General features: G+C 37.4%; 1 protein-coding gene across 9 annotated transcripts in view; it reads left to right on the forward strand.

The window, feature by feature from the left end:
* Positions 1-22,377, forward strand: part of dennd5a (DENN/MADD domain containing 5A) — a 122,320-nt gene that overhangs the window by 33,522 nt on the left and 66,421 nt on the right. For 8 of the 9 annotated variants that reach the window (XM_069900319.1, XM_069900329.1, XM_069900377.1 and 5 more), the window contains 7 exons: positions 2,400-2,471; positions 3,346-3,455; positions 8,031-8,691; positions 12,100-12,287; positions 13,405-13,722; positions 15,807-16,022; positions 19,144-19,378. In XM_069900319.1, coding sequence (XP_069756420.1) covers positions 2,400-2,471; positions 3,346-3,455; positions 8,031-8,691; positions 12,100-12,287; positions 13,405-13,722; positions 15,807-16,022; positions 19,144-19,378 — 1,800 coding nt within the window. Of the gene's footprint in view, positions 1-2,399; positions 2,472-3,345; positions 3,456-8,030; positions 8,692-12,099; positions 12,288-13,404; positions 13,723-15,806; positions 16,023-19,143; positions 19,379-20,397; positions 20,481-22,377 lie in introns of those variants that run through there. The other variant, XM_069900386.1, reaches the window with a different exon arrangement.

A 22,377-nucleotide genomic window follows, 5' to 3' on the forward strand; every position in this document is an offset into this window, starting at 1 on the left:
CTCCTTTAAGAGTTTCATTAAAGCCCAGAGATTTGATCTCCCTTTCAACAATCTTTGCTACATTCACTACCTCTTCTGTCAGCTTTTATTCTCTGTATTAAACACACATAAAGATGATATGGTTATTTAAAAAAAAATTTATTTAAAAATGTTTCCATACATGCAGCAATCTAAATTAATATAGTAATACAAATTGCAAAATAAATAAATAAATAAAAATGTTTAAACCCCCCCACAAAAAAAATCATAGCCAATATAAAATATATGATATAGCAATATAAAAGTAGAAAAAAGCAAGAATTTTTAAGGATTGCAGAGATGTTGTCTAACACACATGAATAAAAATGATTACAATACAGCGGAGAATCTCGCAGGGACAGAGAGGACATCATTACAAATGTAAGCCAAAAATTTGGGTATACGGGTGCCAAATTTGCAAAAACATAGAGTACTTATTTCTCAAATTATATGTAATTTTTTTCCAAAGGAATACAACATTGAATTTCTGCATGCCATCTTGGCATGCCTAAAAAATTGACTGATTTCCAAGTAATTGCAATACATTTCCTCGCCACCACTAATGCTAATTTAACAAATTCCAATTGATATATTGATAGTTTTAATTTAGGCCTTGTTTCTTCAATATTTCCTAATAAAAATGTTGAAATTTTTCAGAAAAACAACTCCTTTAACTTGTTTCAAAAAATTTCGTAAATCTACCCAAAGGATTTTGCATTAGGACAAAGCCAAGTTGAATGCAAAAAAAAAAAAGTCCTACATCTTCACCACACCTAAAACATTGATAGCATTGGTCATAGAATCCTTACATAAATCTGCCCGTATTTGCTCATCAATTACAATATTCAGATCTAGTTCCCACCTTTATCTAGACTTATGAACTCCTATGATGTGGTTATTCTTGAAAAAGCACTTCTAATGGTTAAGATGAATTGCTGACCTGTTTTCCGCCAGTGTGTTGCTCTAATATGCAGTTTATTCTGTGTCATACTCAATAATTAATTAAATCTTGTACATCTCCCTTACTTTCTATAGGATGGAGAAACATTTAAGATTCTTTTATTGTTATGTAATAAAGCAGAACATGTAATATATGAAATTTCCTTTAATCTACTGTAAGATTCACCATCAGCAGAAATTTCCGGCACTCCTTACAGTCAGAGGAGGAGAAACAAAAGAGAGTCCCCCAGAGTCACTGAGTGTCCAAAGAGTCTCCACAGCCACACTGCCTAAAATCCAAACCATTGGCAGCCCAAACTCCAGATCTGAACCTGTGACACGATCAGGAAGCCCTCACCACCTTCTCAGATCTTAGTTCTAATACCTGGTACCCCTACAGCCAATCTCCAGAAGACTGCAACCTTGATTGATGTCACCCACAGCCTGTGTGTTCTTCAGTCTCAGAGCCCCTGGTCACCGTCCCATGGGTTGTCTCCTCTGCCTCTCCTTCTCAAATGGAGGGTGGTCTCCCTGTTTTATGGTGCCGGCGCCAGCCCTCTGCTTCCCTGGAGTCTGCATCCTCTCGAGGCCGCTGCTGAGTGGAGGCTCCGCCATCTTGGGCACATGCTGAGTACCTTGGTCTCTCTCAGCATCTCTCCAATGGTGTTGCTCAATGAAGAACTCTGTCTCACAGAGGAGCTTGCTGACTTGGAATACTTGCAACACCACTCAGTCTGATGTAAAATGATTATTGTGAAGACAGATGAATTAGTCTCTTTGTCATTTGGACTGATCCTAAAATTGTATCAGGGTGGAGGTAAATATCGCACAGTTTAAGGTTTTGTAGCAGTCCTAGAATCTGATTGATGTCTATCTATTATATTTATTTGGTGAAATTTTGGTTAAAGAAGCTTTGTATTCAATGTGATTTTTCACTTTTGGAGAAATACCATTTAATTTTGGTTTAATTGATCTTTTAAGTGGATATTTTATCTTTTTTATGTTTTGATCATCAGTGCAAGTTCATCAACTTGAAAGTTGAGTTCAAATTTCGTTGTTGGTTTTGGTCAGATACAAGATTATTATGAATTTGATCTAATATTTAGAATTGGATTAGTTAATTTTAATTTTGAAATTTAAAAGTTCAAATGTATCCTTCCCTTTAGAATCCATGACATTAAAATCTCTATTTAATTCATCCTAAGTGCTTTTAAAACCGAGTTTGTTATAATTTGCAGTTCTGCATTTGATATTGACTGGGCAATGCAAAATATAAATATGTTGGTTACATAAGAATTTTCCATTGATTTTTCATCATCCTTGCACGTTTTTACTGGCCTGGTCACCTGAATTAATATTTCTGTATTTATTTCTTATCTTTTGGTATATGTATCAAGAAAAAAATCAATTTGTAATTAATTGTTATTTTATTTGTTATATAGCTTTATGCCAGTTCTTACAGGCTTCTAAAGGCAGAGATGGTGGTGGGCGTGTCAGTTCAAGTGCAAATGAAGGTAAAATCCCTTCTGATGGTCCTATGTCATCCTTGTGACTCTAGTGACCTTTTGATCTTTTTAACTTTCTAGTTCCTTCTTTTCACAGCTATGTTGCTTCGCAGGTGACGGGATTGTATTTTGGGCTCTTCGCCTGGATGCAGTTTTCGGAGCAGCCTTTTTTCCTAATTCTGTGGTGTTTTCATTAAGCCTCTTTCTCTTCTGAAAATATGTGGCCTTTTCCCCTCTTTATCTTGTGCATAAAAACACAGCAAGTGTTCAGAACTGTTTCTGATAAACAATCTAACTGATATTAGTTCTACTTGTAACATTTCCTTGTCTACTCTACAGTCATGACTAAAAGTAAATTTTTTTTCTCTATTTAAATCTTTGGAAAAAAATATTTGGCTATACTATTTATTTGTTAACCTATGATTTTTTTTCCAAAATAAAGAGCAATTTTGATTCAGATTTGTTTGTAATAAGAAGCAACTAAATATTTGCATGAAAAGACTTATTAAGCACAGTTGTGTAATGATCTTTTCTTGCCTTTTCCCTAATAAAAGTGTGAAACTGGATTATATTTTGACAGAATTGTGAAAGATCTGCATCATTTCTTTTAAAAAAAAACTTCATTATGGACATTTAAGGCCTTTTTCATTTGGTCTTAAGTACATTTGGTCTTACTAATTTAAATTATTTGTTGTGTAAAGTTATTTGCGCGTTCTCTGCTACACCTTATAATGAACATTTCCTGAACACTGCTTTTCCTTTTGTAGGATGAACTTTGATTCTCTGTCTTTTCTTGGATTTCGGTCACAACTGTGCTGTTATGTTTATGTCCAGGTTGTGAAAACGTTTTGATCACTCTATGTGTGTGTTTTCTTTGTTTCAGGTGAAAATTATGAACAGAGTCCATTACGCAGAACTTTTAAATCGAAAGTGTTGGCTCACTATCCAGAAAATGTGGAATGGAACCCTTTTGACCAGGATGCTGTTGGCATGGTTAGTATGCCTAACATGTTCTGTGAACCTGGTTTAAATCCAAGCAAACAAAAGAGTTTATTTTGCTAGAATAAGAATAGATTCACTTGTTTTTTTTCCATCCAGAAACAACTAGTTCATGGGGTGAGTTTTTAGATGGAGCTTGGGCTGAAAGCAGCTGATAGCACATGAGGAAAGAAGAGAAACTGGACATTGGCTCTTCTTGGCAGCAGTTTAACTGCCTCTTATTTGCCCCATAGGGGCTCCATAATTTGTTTTTGCAATTAGCAGAACTAGTGGAGTTGGGATAGATTAGATGAATTAAATTGCCTCTCAAAGTTATTTTAATGTACTGATTAATACGTCAAATGTACTTCCAGTTAAAGTGGTGGGCGTAAATGTCTGTGTATGAAATGCAGTAAAGGATTGCAACTCTGATGCCTTCAGTGACTCAGATAAAAATTTAAATACTCCTTGGTAATATTTCAGCATTTCATACAAGTTGTTCCTTTATCTACCCAGATTACTGAGGTTAGATTTGCTGTTCTATAATTGCAATGAGATTGATTAAGTTTTGGGACCCAGATGACAATAACACTGAGTGGTGGGCCTGCAGGTCAAGCAAATTCCCAACCGCGCCTCCCCCACCCCCCCACCACCACCACCAGTCACCCCCAACCGCTCTCTGCATTAGCATTAGAAACCTAATGTGAAGAGTTGGTCTTGAATAATACAGTAAAAGAAAATCAAAGTTTTTTTGCCACTTTGAAGTTCACTTCACCTCCCTTTGTATGTGAGGGATTAAACATCAACCTTGAATGTAGCTCCTTGCTCAAGGACATGGACTGAACCAAATCTCTTGCCAAAGGTATTTTAAGGCAGAATAAAAATCTGTCCATTTTTCCTCCCATTTGATAGAGGGTTTTAAAAAATTTTTTTGATTGCCCATTGCAAAGTAAAAATATGGACATTGTTGGTTCAGTACTCAGCCAACTTCTGTTGGTTCATTTGTCTTTCTTTGAACTGTTATTATAGAAAGATGCAGGACAGAAACGGACCTCTTTGACCTCCCTCATCTATGATACCGATGGCAATCTACACTAATTCCATTTGCCTACATTTGGCCCGAATCCCTCCATTGACCTCAGTTTCTAAACATTTAGTTTGGGGTGGTGCGTAGAAAAAGTTGTGGCTTTTGAACTGCTTTTACCAGAAATAAATTGCAATTAAAATGCTGCAGATGGGCACATTCTGAGATGCAGAGCCTAATTACTGAAGGGTGATGTAGCTGCCACACAGATCCTGTGGGGAAAGGCCACAGTAATGGATTGTCCTGCACTGTATAAGGAGTTGCTGCAGATGCAGTGTTTTGAAGGACAACTTAGTGTCTCGTTGACAATGCTAATGCTGTAAGCAAATAGAAGATGAGCAGATTATGACAAATGCAATGTCATTGCAATCCCCGTGTTGTAAATGTGTAATGATTTTTAAACACTGTATTTTTTTTGTTTGGGTGGTGGGGGGCAGTCTGGTGCAGGATTGTATTCATCACAGTGGCTCTATAGATTGGGTAATCTGGACGAGGAGCACTGTGGTATTTTAAACTGATCAAATTGATGGATCGTTACTGAGACAATAGGGCTGGATTTTATCCCTGAGTGATTTCCATGGGAAAGGGAGGAAACATTGCCATTTTGAAGTATGAAATCATGAAGAAAAGGCGAAGATTCTTTTCCTTATTTGATTGCCTGGTCAGAGGTTTCTTGAGGAAGGAATAGAGTCGAACCAAGCATTAATACTAGGTGGGGGGGAAATCATCTTTTGATGTTCCATTCACAGTTGGAGGTGGGACATTGGAGAATATCCACTGGTAGTTGAGGATTGGGCAGGATCTACTCTTTCTGCTCCTTATGAATGAAGGGTACTCCCCTGAAAATATTTGTCTCCATTATGGATGTAGCCTTTCTCTGCTATCAGACCTCTCCAGGTCTGAATTGCCAGGCTGATTTTTAAAAATAGGACTGCATGACTATAGTGAGTCCTGTTAATTTAATATTTCATTTTACTCAAGATTTCACAGATGCTTGAAATTTCAATGTGCCAGAATATCAACTTTTCTCGTGTCTCACCTCTCCCTCTCCCTCTCTTTGTTCTGTTTCACGATATTTATCTGCCACTATCTCATGTAGTTTTGGAAGGCAAGTTTCAACCCACGAATGTCTAAGCCAGGAATTACAATCAAACTATTCAGTTAATTTGTTATGTCATGAATGTAACTGCAATTTGAGGATTGACATTTTTGGATTAAGAGGAACAAATATTTAAAACATTTTCAGTTGTTGTAAGGCAGTAAGAAACCACATTAAATGTTCTGAGTAACTTCAATTTGTCATTCCATTTAAAATTTCAGTTATGCATGATTGCATAATCCTATCTTTTTCTGGCATGTTTTGTGGCTAGCTTCATGATCTTGCTTGGTTATCAATGTCTTGTCTTAAATGGAACCGTTTATGGAGGTGCTGGACAATTCAGACAGCAGTTTCTGGAATTGTGTGTTTCAGTGTGCCCGTGTGGACTCCAGAAGTCATCGTGGTGTGGGCAGTCAGCCTGCAATACGTGCCTACCCTGTACATTTATAGTTTTGTGAGTTTAAGCTCATTACTCTATCATAGTACATCAGGGTAGGCAGTGAGGTTACTGGGATGACTTGCAATTTGAAGATGAGTGAATATAATGGATCAATAACTATTTGAACTGAAGTTTTAAGAATTCTTCCTATTGATGAAAATCAAATTTAGAAATCGTTGTGCCATGGAAATCCAAACAGCCATAAAAATTGAGTCATCAAATTTTGTGAATTTGCAGGGCAACTTCCAAATGTTGTTGGTGAAATACCACTTTTGACTGATTTGGCAAATTTGCTAAGGGGTTTTGTGATTTAATCAATTAAATTAAATTGGCGTGATGTCATTGGCCAAGTTGGAGTATTTGGAAACGTGGTTTTGCTATTTGAAGCAGACATCAGCCACCCAGTCATTGGAACCTTCTCCACCATTAAATAAAATCCTCGCTGATGTGATTGTAGTCTCAAAACCCCAATTCCATTCCCACGCCTTACCCATCCCCTTGCTCACCAAGAACCTGTCCAGTGTTGTAGCCTTCTGAACTCAGTTGCAGAATTCTCCAAATTTAAGCAGCAGGCAGTTTTTCTTTCTGTCTCATTCAGAACTGGTGATTCCTGTTATCAATGTGATGACGAAAATAAGTTTGGCGGGTCCAAGAAGTGATGAGTCTGAACACAGTTCAATCACAAACAGGGGTCTTTATTTTCACTTGCGGGGCGTGGGGGAGGAATCTCAAAAGGGATCACACTCAAACATGCAGACAAAGAAACTATACACCATGTGCATCAGACACAGCTAAACAACTAATTACTCGCTGCTCCCAACAGATCACTACTAATTGTGGATCTCACAGCTAAACATCAAGACAAAACAAACAGTACCCACCACACCTTTCCACCCCTTGCTCACAAGGCACAACTGTCCTTCTTGGGTAATCGCTACAATAGCCCCCCACCCAGTACTGGCACACACATTACAATCAACTCTCCAGCGTTGGCCACTGCTTGTCACCTGGGGTGGAGCTCAGGTTTGTTCTGGGGAAAAAGAGCGAATGCTGCTCCACCTGGTGGGCCTTGTACTGTAGCTGGCAGGAGGGGCTGGCTTAGGTATGCACAAAAGGCAAGGTGTTCAAGAGAGTCACTCATAAGGTGTGTCCTCACCTGTGGGTGGGCCAACCTTGGTTGACATGGGGAAATGACTTTCAACCTGCTTGGTCAGATGATTCTGCAGAAGCAAGCAAGTGGATGATCCTTTGTTTGGAGCAGTTTCCTGTCTGGCCTGTTGGATAATCCTCTGGATAACCGGCATCCATTTATGATTTAAAAAAAAACCTACCACCATTAGCACAGCTTAAACGGTTGGACATACCCTTGAGACCTATTCTTTTTGTCAAAACACAACCATAAGAGCAGGATGGACTTGCCCAATCCAAGATATTTCTCTTGGTTCTATTTGTACTTCCCCATCTTCTCTGCAACATTAAATACCTGAAAGAAGTGCACCTCATGATCAATACAAACAGACAGAGAGAACAAACAATGCATATTTAAAGTTGTACCCCACATCCCGCATCCACTTATTCCCAATGAGTGAGTGAGGCAAATAGTTCGGGCATATTTAAGAGAAACCGACTGGAAATCAAGCAACCAGCAAAAAAAAATCACAGAAAATAAATGGGTAAAAGATATGAAAGTTTAAAATTAGCACCACCAATTCGCACCACATGCAATTTCAAGCAACCGGCAAATTCACTTCTCCGGCATCTACCAATCCCCATTGGTGCTGATACTGGGGTTTTTAACTGAACTTCTATGGAAGGTGGCAACACCAGCATTACCTGCTGGGCAAATAGCTTGCTGTAGATACCATGCATGATTAGAAATTCATGGTGCCTAATTTGGAAGCCTATGTTTTAATGTGTTTTTCATGACTATGTCTAACTTTTGTATTTGATTTTTTTTCTCTCTCCAAGCTCTGCATGCCCAAAGGCCTTTCCTTTAAAACGCAGTCCGACAACAGAGATCCACAATTTAATTCGTTTATCATCACACGAGAAGATGGTTCTCGCACTTATGGATTTGCCCTCACGTTTTATGAAGAGGTGGCAAGTAAACAGATCTGCAGTGCAATGCAAACTCTGTATCACATGCATAATGCAGAACAGTATGACATCCTTCATACCTCATCAACAGTCTGCATAAACTCACCTGAAAATTGCAGTGACATGTCAACTGAGGTGACAAAATTACAGCGTTTTAACTCTTATGATATTAGCAAGGATACTCTATATGTCTCAAAATGCATTTGCTTGATTACACCCCTTCCGTTCATGCATGCCTGTAAGAAGGTCCTGAAACAACTCCATCAAGCTGTGACTTCTCTTCAACCTCCTCCATTACCACTAGAAAGTTATGTTTACAATATCCTATATGAAGTGCCACTGCCACCAGTAGGAAGATCTTTAAAGTTTCTGGGTGTTTATGGCCCCATTGTTTGTCAAAGGCCAAGTGCCAATGAATTACCACTGTTTGACTTTCCCATTAATGAGATGTTTGAACTTTTGGGCCTGGAAAATGTCCTCCAACTCTTCACCTGTGCGTTGCTGGAGATACAAATCCTGCTCTACTCCCAGCGTAAGTCCATTAGCAACTTATTCCGGATTTTATTGAAATATCAGTTTGATTTAGTCTCTTGACATGCACACCGAGATATAGTGAAAGGTTTTGTGTGATATCCAGCAGCTTGCAAACAGTTGCTACCCTCTGATGCCATTTTAAATTTAAAAGTTCACAGAAAAACCACATGGTAACCAAATGGGTAAAAAAAAAAATCATGTTAAAGATGCATAGATACATTTGTTTTTTAATTTACATTTTTATTTGGATTAACATCATGTATTTATAATAATTTATTGGATTTCAATTCAGTTTCCATGGCTGGGATCAAGAGCGATTGGGAACGAGCTGTGAACATAACATATTCAGATGAAGATTGGTCTCTACTCTCACTTTGATTAATGATTCCTCATTTTGGGCAAGACATTGCTTATTACAGTTTACACAGAATTCGTATGTCCAAACTTAATTACCTTGTTTTTATGCAAATATTGATCCATTATGGGAGAAATGTAAAATTTTTGAAGCTTCTCTGATCCATATGTTTTGAGAGTGCTCAAATTTAGAGAAATTCTGGAAAGACATTTTCCAAACTTTATCAATGATTCTTAAGATTAATTTGGAACCTTGCCCATTAATTGCATTGTTTGGTTTTTCTCGTGATCCAGATAAACTTACATCGGCATCTCAGGTCAAAGTTTTAGCTTTTACCACATTCATAGCCAGATGAGCTATTTTATTGAAATGGAAAGATGATTTATCCCCTACTCATACACAGTAGTTAAATGATGTAATGTCCTATTTAAGTTTAGAAAACAAAAGATATAATTAAGATATAAAATTTCAATTTATGAAATTGTGCAGCCCATTCTTAGAATTTATTTTATAACTGGAAGAATTAACAATTATTGTATGTTCTGGTGTTTCATTGCCTGTTCTCTGGGGGTTGCCAGTGGTTCCACTTTATTGATTTTTAAAAAATAATAATTTGAGGTAACCTTGATGAGAGGGAGGGGATAGATTAGATTTAGTTTTAGTATTTTTTCCTTTATTTTGTACGTTATTTAAACAAATGGGTTTAACATGGTTGCATAGATCATTTCAATTAAATGTTTTTGAGGTATATTATAAGCAATTATTGATGTAGTTTTATCTACCTTTCTCATTGGCTTATTTTTTGTACATGCTTACTTGTATGCAAATGAATTATTATGTAATTGTCAATTCTGTTTTGATACTTTTATGTTAAACTCAATAAAAATATTTTAAAAAGAAAGATACATAACCAATGTTTTGGACTTGAGCACTTCAAGGTATGGAAAAATGTAGACGCCACACCATTTTGAACGGGCTCTTGCTTACATTTTGCTCGTCCCTTGAGCTCAAGCTCAGAATGTTTGGTAATGAATCTTTATCCTTGCTATATAAAGTACATTGTTTGACCAGCTGAGTTTCTCCAGCATTGTGTTTTTACTTCAATCACGGTGTCTGCAGACTTTCATACATTATTTCCAAAAAAAGTCATTACAATGTTCAAGCTGGAAGTCTGGCATTTTAACATGAGGCAAATCAAAGTCATGTCTAGGTGAGGGTGGTGCCTATGGCCGCTGTAACTGTTTTGTTCTCTGGTTCCCACACCTGACCAATCAGCGGTGCACCACAGCTCCACAGGCTCCAGAGCAAAGCGAATGGTGACAACAACAAGGAGAATGTTCTCATTAAAATTATTGGTTGTATTCTTAATTCATTGTTAAAATACAGATGGAAAATAGAAGCAAATTTTGATTGAGAAAACAAGCTATTGGAGATTTAAGAGGGCTTAACAGACAACTTGGTGTAAAATTAAGCAGTCAAATGGTGGGAATTATCAGGTACATATGATCATATTTTTGAAAGATTAAGGTTTTGTATGGGGGGGGAAGGGTGGGGGGAGAACATTTGATTGTGATGCTGAATGTTTTTGCAACAAGAATCTTCCAGGTCTTTGTTTAACCTCTGGTGGTTTGAACTTTTTTCAGTTTTTTTTTCATTACCTAATTTATTTGGGTAATTAGTCCTTAGCAATTTGAAGCCACGGGTTAGAAGACATCCTATTTTTTCCATCCCAATCTTCCCCCGTCCTTTGATATTGCACTGGCTTAGAAGCTGCTTTGAAGCCTCTGGTTTCGTTGCACTCTGGATTGATCTGTGTCTTGTCCACTGCCCCATTCTTACTCAACGCAGCAGATACCTTTTTGATTTAGAATTTTTTTTTTTAACCTTCTCACTTTAAACTTTCAATCTGATTTATTCACCCCTCCTTGGATTTGGTGATGCCTTCCTTTTCATCCCCCTTGGTTTTTTTTCTTCAACTGACCAAACGTGATTAAACAAACACTGAACTCCCGATCGAGCAGAGTCCTTTGTGAGCATAAAGTGACAGAATGCAAGATATTGGCATTAAATATCCCAGCAAATTTAAAAGCCTATGGTTTTTGAGATGGCTGCTAGTTTTAAAACAAAATTAAATGTACTTATTAAAAAAAAAAATGAAATGTTTGAATACTAAAAATTAATTAACTTTCAATAGTGCCTGAAGCTTTTTAGTTTGCAAAAAAATTTTCATGATTTGTGGCATAAATTTCTAATTTAAACTATCAGCTTCATGAAATGACACTGCAATTAAAACAGCCTCTTTTGAAGCAAAGATGGTGGTTAATTATCAAGACAAGTCGATAATATTATCTTCCTGAGATGAGACATACTAATTGCTTATCTGGCTTTTACACCTGTCATGGTGTTAAATTAAAAATCACAAACTCTACTGTTCAGTTTGCACTTCGGTAGTATGTGCGTTGACATTTAAAAAAAAAAACTTGTTGTGGTCTAAAATTATATCTACTCTCATTCCCATCAATTGCTCAGTTGTGCACACCATGATGCTTCTTCAGACTTGCAGTATGATTTGAAATGAAGAATGTCTAATGTGAACACACAGTTGCCATCCCAGATATCCAAAAAGGCATGTGCATCATGAGTTGAGATCACTACTAAAAGAACTCTAGTACCCATTGTCTCCACTCTTGACTCTACACAACTTTGGTGTAGCATATATTGAAGATTCAGAGTTTAATTAGCATTATTTGGAGGATACCTGAATGTCAAAGAGATACAATATTATAAACATTTTGTCAGTGGTGGTGTTCCAATTTCTTGAATTGTCCATATCTTTAAAAGGGGGCCCAAGAACATGAATCATCATTCCTTGTGTGTGTTCAGTGTCTTTGCACAATTTCCGAATGTCACCTAATGGTAGATGATAAGAGTGGGGAAAGAGCTGGGCTTTACCTTGGTGTTTCGAGATAAAATATGCTTTCTGAAAAATGGAGTTGACAATTGGACGTGAAAAGATCATTTAAATGTTTGTGTCCTTTTTTTAATAAACAGATTACCAGAGACTGATGACAGTCGCAGAAAGTATCACAGCAATACTCTTTCCTTGTCAGTGGCAGCACGTATACGTTCCTATCCTCCCTGCATCGCTCCTTCATTTTTTAGATGCTCCTGTTCCTTACTTGATGGGTTTACACTCCAATGGGCAGGATGACCGATCCAAATTGGAGCTACCACAAGAGGTGAGTCTCTAACCGGCGTAACTCTGAATAAGTTAAATTCCTTGCTACTGGGATTTCAGTTTGTCTTTTTCTCCATAGAATAATTATCCGGGTTCAGTAATTGTCAATAACTAGTGTTATTAACAATCTGGTCTAATAATTGATAGAAAGTTAATTTAAATGTGATCATGGCAGACTGAAGGCTAGAATTTGCTTCTCAGAAGTATTTAATGTGAAAAGAAAAAGCCTCACCATCACCATGATGTCAAGGTGACCAACGATGAGAACAAATGCTGGTCTTTACAATGACATGATCGGTACATGCATGCATACTGGGTTGAGCATGTGCATAAATAGTTCAGGATTTAATTAAACTGTTGTCATGCTTCATCAACATACAAATCCTAATATCCATATTTCACTGGTGCCAACGGCAAACCGGTATCTCTCCTGCTCTCTCGTACTGTTGGCCATGTCAATTTGGTGCATTTGAATGCCATTCCTGGATCATCAGCTCGTCTCAGCAGCCACTCACATCACGGAAATTTGTGGCCTTCCCATTCCACCCCATACCAAGAACTAATGCATGGGTTTTTTAATTTTGCAGCAGACGAAATAATGATTGGAATAAGCACCCAGGGCTGAGATAGGAACTGAAGTATCAGAAACCATTTGTGCTGTTGTTTTTGCCGTTGTTAGAATTCCACTGATTCCTCTTCATCATTGAGAAATTGCACCCCACAAAGTTAGGGTTTAGTACCCAAGAGGTTGTTCAATCATAACTATATATTTTTATACTTCTTTTCCCCAAAGATTTTTATAGTTGAAAAATGAAATTAAAATTATTTTCTCATCAAAATATTCAAATGAATCATAGCAGCAATGGTGGTACTGAAGAAATACTTGTACTGGAAAGTGAAAGAAAATTAAGATTTCCAGTTAAAATAACACTTTTTCTCCCTGAGAATCTCGAGTTAATAAAATAAATTAATAGAAGACCATTAAAAACAAACTATTTGTTCCTTTTTCTTGAGTTGAAAACTGGGATATGCCATTATTGCTTAATCTAATATAATAGCTTGTATTTCTGACAAAATCCACTGCTAAATCTTCGTAAATATATACTTGACATTTTCAGGCAAATTTGTGCTTTGTGGATATTGACAACCATTTCATTGAGCTGCCAGAAGACTTGCCACAATTCCCCAATAAATTGGAATTTATTCAAGAAATCTCTGAAATCCTCATGGCTTTTGGGATCCCTCCTGAAGGGAACTTGCACTGCAGTGAAAGTGCCTCGAAGCTGAAGGATTTTCAGGAGACCGATGTGGTCTGCGATAAGAAGAATGGAAACATAGCGGGGTCAACACTGAGCACTTATGAATTGCTAAAGGAAAACAAAACCATGGCAAGGATTCAAGCCCTTGTGAAGAGGACCGGTGTCAGTTTGGAGAAGGTTCGTTTTGAACTTATTTTTTAGGTTGTAGGCCCCTGTTTAATGTTATCTTATAATGACTTCTACTAGTGTATTTTAGAGGAAACGTTGAAAAGTTTCTTGTTAAGCTTACTCTTGCATATATTTTGCTGACAAACATAATTGTGTTGAATTATTGTGTTGATCCATGAAGACTTCGTATCTTTTGCCAATATTAGCAGTACAAAAATGTTTTTGAAAGATTTGCAATTACAGTAAAATCCCTGTTACCTGGAATTCAAGCAACCAGCAGCCTTAAGTAACCAGCAAAAAAAATTGAGTAAATAGGTAAAAAATAAGCAAGTTTAAAATTGGCGCGCCTCGCCATTACTTCGCCAATCCACACAACATCCAATCTCAAGCAACTGGACAATTCAGTGATCCGGCATCTACTAATTCGCATAGGTACCAAATCCCAGGTAATTAGAGATTAGATGCCTATATTAGTGAAAGTTTTTTAATTTGACTTTCTTCATTACAGGGGAATTAATATGAAATTTGACACCCAATCATAACATTTTTATTGGTTTCTTTCTGGTTCTGGCCACCTAGCATGTCAATGGGAAATTTGCTTTGTGTGCTGATGCCAACTTTTGTTTCAACAAAGTGGCATGTGAAATGGGTTTTTCCTTCTATATTTGGAAATACCTATAATTACTTTTCATTCTTCCAATTAATACTCTTGTTTTTCTTGATTTAAATCTTTTTTCTTCTTGACAGCTGGCTGATTGATGCCTTTCCTCTCCTAAGTCTAAGAGGTGTGAAGGTTGGGGGGGGGGGGGGCGAGGTTGGGAAGGGAGGGAGAAGGTGCTTTGGGGAAAAAAAAAAGATCATATTGTGAAAACCCTTTTTAAATCCATTGCATACTACCAAAAACAGAAATCACAAGTTGTTGATTGTTAGTGCCCATGAAATTGTGGCTTGATGTTCATCTATTTAGGATTATTGATGGGGTAGTGGAGGATGGGTGTGAGTGGAAAGTACATTGATTAGGATAAAGATTGCAAAGGACAGAAAACAGTAAGGGTGTTGGCATTGGAGCCTGGGTTTCACTTTAATGGAACTGACTCATTCATGATTACCTATTGGATGGTCTCAATGGCAAATGCCTTGCAAAGGCGAATTCAGAAAGTTTGAGTGAAATAAATGATTGAAAAAACATCTCGGAAAGTTCTCATTTTCTTGGAGGCATCCAAGTTATTTTACCATTTAATCAATTGGATTATTTTAAAAACAAACATTGCATTTAGTGCAGGTGTTTCTGCCTATTCTGAATCTTTATTCCACTGGAACTTTGCCAGTTTCCATTTTTTTGTTTAATTCTAGCCTGCTGAACTCAGCTAATAAAGCCCTTAATTAAAGCTATCAAAGAAATAGATTATTTCATGAGTACTCGGTGTAACGTGTGTAACTAATTACAAAGTGCTGAACTCTGCATGATTCCACCATGGTATCAGATTTTAAGATGAATTAATTCTTAGCATAGTTTCACAAATCAATTCCAATGTTATTGGTCCTAATAAAATTTGATTTCTCAGCTTTTGACATTAAAACCATCTGGTCCTTGTTTCATCATTTTGCTACTTCTGAGAATAATGTCTTTTTTTTCCCCTTGATCTCCTGAATTCAAAAGTGCATAAAATATTCCATTAAAAATTGATAAAACTGTTCTTGGTCACATGCATCATACATGAAATTTAGATCCAATTTATTTCATCTAGCTGCAATAAAAAGCAGATAAACTTGTTCTATATCTGTCCAGATGGTAGGACGATGTCCTTATTAGTGTTTTGAAAAGGACTTTGGCTATGTCATGTGTTTTATCCAATTAAAAAATTTAATCTTCATTCAGGGGGGCCTTTTTTAATCAGATAGAATGCGATAGTATATAATGCATTCTAACATTGGAATTTCTATTCTTAAAATGAATCTTAATCATTTTGTAAAAATGGGTTGTCATTATCAGTTGTTAAATCCGCAAAGATCAATCTAGTTAATTTTCGCCTCTCTTTCCACTACAGTTTGACTGTTGGATCTGATGCATTTGTCTCTTTTTATTGTTGCAGCTGGAGGTGAGAGAAGAAGCTGGAAATAACAAAGATTTAAAGGTTCACTGTGATGAGGAAGAGCTGAAGATTCATCAGCTTAACATCCAAATCAGGGAAATCTTCGCTAATCGCTTTATCCAGATGTTTGCTGATTATGAGGTGTTCGTGATTCAGCCAAATCAGGACAAGGAATCCTGGTTCAATAACCGGGAACAAATGCAGAACTTTGATAAGGTGGGTTAAGCTCTAAAAATTCAAAGTTTACTTGCTTTCAAGGAGTACCCCACCCCCGAATCTAGTTGGAGTTGGGGCGGCATTCCCATGCTAAATGTTCTGTATCGTTAAAGGGAATTGCCACCATAGGAACACCTTGACTACTATGGGTTGGTACATGGGTACGGGTCCAGTAGCTGGATAAATTCATAGTTTCAACATATATTAGGGATGTGCATGAATCAGTATTGACATGCCATTTCAGTTTAGCTATCTGATTTTAAATTCTCTTTTTCCTTCATCAAGTTAGTCATTACAGGGGTGCCCAAAACACAACCCAAAAACCCCTTGAGTACAGTAATTGTCCATTTTAGCCACTCAGGAGCCTGCTCGAGGCTCTGGCTCGTCCTCTGATATGTCATGCTGTCTTTTCCCAGGGCCAATCTCTTTACAGTCAGTGTAATGTATCTACCAAGGTTGCACCTCAACCTTTACTGTTGTAGGTATCTCCTGGCCGAATTTTGTGACCTGGTTCCTCTGGATTGTCTTCCTCTTTCCTCTGGGTGTTACATACCTGTGAATTTGAGCCCTTACGAATATAATTGACGTTATTACTTGTTCCTTTTGTATGGTGCTCAAAACCTATCTGAAGCTTTGATGTTGACTTCCAAACTTGAAATTGAAAAACAAAACAATTTTTCTGCCGAGATTGGTCCTGTGCTAGTGTGTGATTACAGGTCATATAATGCCAAGGCTATATCAGCACGGGCAGGGCATCACTGTCAATGAGCCTGACTATCCTTTTAAGATGTTATTAAAATAATCAGCAGATGCTAATTTAATTTAAAAAATTATAATATTTAAGAAATAAATGAGTGGAAATGTAATTGTCATATGTAGGGTTTCAATTTAACCAAAGAGCTGTAACCATGTGAAGTAGAAGCCTGTTTGTTGGTCTCCACAGTCTTGTCTCCTTTATAAATGATATGTTTACATTAATTTGCAAGTTAGAGATGGATTTGGGAGTGCATATTTTTCATTGCTAAAACATGTGCCATATTTACTCAAATTATTCTGAGGACAAAATGTTCAAAATTGCATTATTTTTGAAGGTTCTCTGCAAGAACACGTAGTACTTACCACTAATGTAGAAACAAAATTCCTGGCAGCTAACCTATTAATAGCAAGTAGTAACAAGACAACAATTTTGAATTTGCCTTGAATCACTGGTCGCTTTCTTCATCCATGCAGAACTCTATACCTTTATCCAAGTTTGTACATTCATAAAGTGGATATCCATAAATCTTCATCCGCGAAGCCAAGCCAAAGAAAGAAGAATAAATAAGAATATAAATTTGCCCAAGCTTTTTTCCAAGGCATGAGGTAGATTGATATTTGAGGTGGATCAATAATTACAAAATAATACTTATAGCTATGTACTCTAAGCAATTCTATAAAATTTACACTCAAGGCATTCATGGTCCGACCTGGAGGGCACTTAATTGCATTACCAGGATTATTTAGCTGACAGATAATATATTCCTGTGCCTTTCTTTGTGCCTCATTTCTTGAATTAGTGTGCCACTCCTATCATTCCCTCCTTAGCCAAATGTGTTATTGCATGTATATAATTAAGCAGTACACGTTTTAAAAAAAAAAAAAAAAAAATGCATTAGGTACATAAATTGTGCAGCAGTGGTCCATAATTCAGTTTCTGGATCTCTGGCACACCCCTGCTGTTTCCAGAGCTTAAATCAAATTAGCAGGGGTGTCCCCCTGAAGTTATACAGCATCCCCCATATCAGGCAAGACTGTTCTATTTACAAGCAGTTTAATGCTTTCTGAATGCTCCCTGCGAGAATTCTTCTAAGGTTGCCCCTGTATCAATCAAACATTGAAGAGAGATCCCCTGCACCTTCATCATAACAATTGGTTCCTCAATCTTTCCTCGTGTTACTGGGGGGGGGGGGGGGGAAGAAAGCGGTGAGAACCTCCGACCACTTCTCGGATCATTATCAGGAGAGATTATTAGTATTAAAAGCTGCCTGATGGCAATTGTCCTTTCCAGAGGAGGGGCTATTCCTAACACCAATGTCCTTCACCACTTTAAAAAAGACATGTCGGCGAGAAGGTGGTCCACAAGTGGGTGGTGATCGGATGGAATTACCAGTTCTACTCTGGGGGCCTGGGTGGGGTCTCCAGAATCGATTCCACCCCTGAGGTGGGTAAGAATTCTGAACGGGAACCCGTGTTGGGTCAGTTAACTCACCAACAGCACCCGTATGGGATGTGGAAACTGGAGCATTCAGAAGAAACCCACATGGTCATGGGAAACCCTTCTCAGATAGGACGTGAGGTCAGGACTAAACCCAAGTCTCTGATGCTATGAAGTAGCTCCTCTACTAAACACAACTCTCAGCTGCTTAAAAAAAAATACACACACATATAGTATAAAGATCAGCTTGGTAATTGGGTGGCATGGTTAACATAGCGGTTAGGCAACGCTGTTACAGCACCAGTGACCGGGGTTTGAATCCTGCGCTGTCTAAGTTTATAAATTCTCCTTGTGTTTGCGTGGGTTTCCTCACACTGTTCAAAACACACCAGGGGTGTAGGTTAATTGGTCGCCACATGCTTGTGGACTGGAAAGGCCTGTTACCATGCTGTATGTCTAACTTTAAATTTGAAGAAAAAAGTTTTATGCAAGCTAACATTTTTCAAAATAAATTATTTTGTTGCACTATTCCAGGAACTCATGCAATCCACTGATATAATTTCCTTTATTTATCCATTTGGACACAGCGTCCTAACTCAGGTGTGTGCATGGCAGCCAAAGACACACTTCAGAACAGCCATTTTTTAAATGGGGCCCTTTGGCCTGCTGGGACCACAGCACATTTATGTTTAAGCCTTATTTTCTTTTTGCAACAAATTTTTTTGTAACAATTTTTTTAATGCAGTTGGTTGGAGAGGAGTATGGAAGAAGCCAAAACTTGATGGCTTCACAGGGAAGGGGGCCCATGAACTTTATCGGGGCCATAGGCAAAAAGGAAAACAGTTGAGAATGACTGGTTTAGAATATCATAACCTGACGATTAAAACCTTTCTAATTGGTTATTGATTATTATTCTCTTCTTCGCAGGCTTCTTTTCTTTCAGACCAGCCTGAGCCTTACCTGCCATTTCTGTCCAGATTTCTTGAAACACAAATGTTTGCATCATTCATTGACAATAAAATAATGCGCCATGACGATGATGACAAAGACCAAATTTTGAGGGTATTTGATACCCGCGTTGATAAAATAAGGACTTTGAATGTAAGGACACCAACACTGCGAACATCAATGTATCAGAAGTGTAGCACAATTGATGCAGCAGGTAAAGCTTTTGTTTTTGTTCATTTTTTTGGAAATTGGAAAGGATGGCCTTTGTTGTCTTGGAAAGTATAATATTTGAATTAATTTTGGATGTTGTTAACGTCACTCTCATTTCATGAGAAGATATTTTAATCTAACCAATTTAAGTATGCTTACCTGACCATTAAACTATCCACCTAATTTGAACTTTGTTCTTTCAAGCAAATAGGTAGAAGGAATAAATTGATTAGTCTGATATTGACTCTATCTCGTGCTTGAAACGTTCAGTTCCACAGCCCTGACTCTCCCCACTCCAGCCAATGCCAACACTTGCCCGATTGGAGTGAGGTTGAATGTTGGGCAAATGGTCTTTGTTTACTATGTTAAAGAGCTTATCTTGGTTCTGTGGAAAAAATGCAGAATATATTTTAACGTTGTTCTGACAGATTGAACACGTTAGTTCGGTTGGACAGATTAAATCTGTAGTTTGCAGGAAACCTAAATAAGTACAAATACAGATCCATGAAATCAGTGATGAAATTGCAAAAGATGCTTTGTCACCAAATGTAATATTTGTACTGTACTTCAGGTTCTAGGGATCCAGCATTAAACAGCCTTGTTGATCTTTGTGGCTGAGTTTGCAACTGTCACAAGGTACAAGTAACATTATGGCAAAGCAATGTTTTTTTTTCATTGGGTGGCCTTTCATTGGGTGATGAAAGGGATTTAACACTACTAATCTGTAACCAAGTGCTGATGTTTTCAACCTGATTTATAACTATGTATGAGGAAGAAGCAATATTTCTGGCAGCTTGTGATATTTTGGCTTGGATTTATTGTTGTTTTTGAGTAATATTGAAGCGAGCAATCTTAAGACTTGTTTCAAGATTGATCACATTTTCCTTCTTCCCATTTCCTCCTGAATCGTTTGCAGTCAGGCTTGTTGTTGTAACTGAAGTAAGTGTATGAAAATAATGTACCTTGCTATTTCGAAGTTAAAGCTGAACACCATTTAATCTTTTATTTTTATGCCATTTTCAGATCCACTATAATATTGGGGTTTGAAAATGTTGACATAATAGCACCAATGGCTCATGTTGTTGGAATGGAAAACTGCAAAGCTCAACTTTGTAAATACAGTGATTTATTTTGTCCTAGGGTGTGGTGTTTTTTTTTTAAACTATTTTTATGCAATTGAGGATGTGTTGAAATTTTACTGCAGTCACGTCCAGTCCATTTACAAAATCAGGGTACACTTTAATGTTACTGTACATTCCTAGATGCTAAGTGTCAAACTTTCAACATTTTCCATTAGGTTGGAGATGTTATCCATGTGGTTGGGTGGCAGAGGAGAGGGGATTTCGGTATACAGTAAAAATCCCGGTATCTGGCACCAATGGGGGATTGGTAGATGCTGGATAAACTAATTTTCTGCTTGCTTGAGATTGCGTGATTGGCAAACTAACCGCTAGGGGTCACCAATTTTAAATCAGTAGATTTTACCTATTTATTTTCTGCAATTTTTTTTGCTGGTTGCTTGAGGCTGCCGATTGCTTGAATTCTGGATAATGGGGATTTTTACTGTATTACTGGAAATTGTTCCCTTTTAATTTCAGTATGTTTGGCTGTTCATACCAGCTCTCTTTGGGGCATGGGGAACAAAGTTGTTCTGTAATATTTATAAATGACATGGGTTGCAGCAATTAAAATGGCCATACCTAATTGGCAAAGATATAAAGTTGGAGTAAGATAGTTAAGGCTGTGCTGATGAAACTTGATTTTGTAAATGGAGACTGGCTGTGCTGTGATTGACTTTGGTGATTGAGCAGTATTTATTTTACTGACTGTTTAAGCTGCATTTCCCAACCTAGCTTGGATCCATTTTCCACTGTATGAATCATAATTCTTAACATCCCACCTTCCTGGTCATAATGAATTGTTTACGTTCAATATGATCAGTGAAACCTTTAACACTCCACTGCCTAGGAAGAGTAAAACTAATGAAGAGCAGGAAATCCTGGTCCAAAAACAAAAATTAATATTTCTGGTGGATGACCTTGCAATAAAGAGCTTCCTGAAAAGATAATGCGTTGCTGCAAAATTCTGTGAACAGATATCTTGTTTGGGAGAAGGTACATTGTAAAAACAATTGAGAACCAGAAGGATTGCTAAGTAAATGTGATGGGAATGAAGTGTCAAGTTATCCAAACTAAATTTGTCACTGAACTACTGGAGAAAAATGATGGCATGAAAATATTTGTCTTTATTGGGTATAAAATTGCTGACAAAAATCATAAGTTGAATGATACCGATGTGCAGCCTAAATGGATCAAAAAATAAAAGCTGTATTTGGATGATCAATCAAAAATGTTCCCCATAACATTGATACTTTTGATTCTATTTGTTGAAGACGATTCCAGTTACTTCCTGCACTTAGATTGTTTTTCATTTTGCCTCCATTTTCTGGTTGCTCATTTTTGGCCAACCACACGTTCTTGCCCCTCCCCCCTCTCTTTCTCCCTTCCCATGTCTATCTTTACAGATGCTGATCTCTCCAGATAATGTTCCTGTTGTCTGACTATGGAGGCCGCTTCTGTTTAACACTATTATCTTGTCCTCATCTAGTGACTGCATATATTAGTTTTGCAGCGACAGTTGCTGGGTAGAAGTAAATAACTTCTAATTATATAACATCTTATCACATTTTGGGCACGTGCCAAATATTGCACTCACAATTAATTATTTGAAGTGCAGCCAACTCAACAGCCATTTTGGCTGGTTGAAGAAGTGGTGATGAGTTTCATCTAGGCTGGGTTGCAATGCTCCAAAGTAGCTCTACATTTAAAAAAAGCTTTCAGGATCTTTTTGTATCCACCTGAATACAATTTCTGAGATTCCATCTATAATCTGAGAAGAGTATCAAAGCGGCAGGCTTGAGGTGTATTGGAGCATTTGCCAAGATTAGCTATTGACATACAATTATGTGGGTTTTTGCTGAATTAAAATTAAAATTTGGACATG

This window comes from Narcine bancroftii, chromosome 1 (assembly GCF_036971445.1).
Source record: "Narcine bancroftii isolate sNarBan1 chromosome 1, sNarBan1.hap1, whole genome shotgun sequence".
NCBI classification, from domain to species: domain Eukaryota; kingdom Metazoa; phylum Chordata; class Chondrichthyes; order Torpediniformes; family Narcinidae; genus Narcine; species Narcine bancroftii.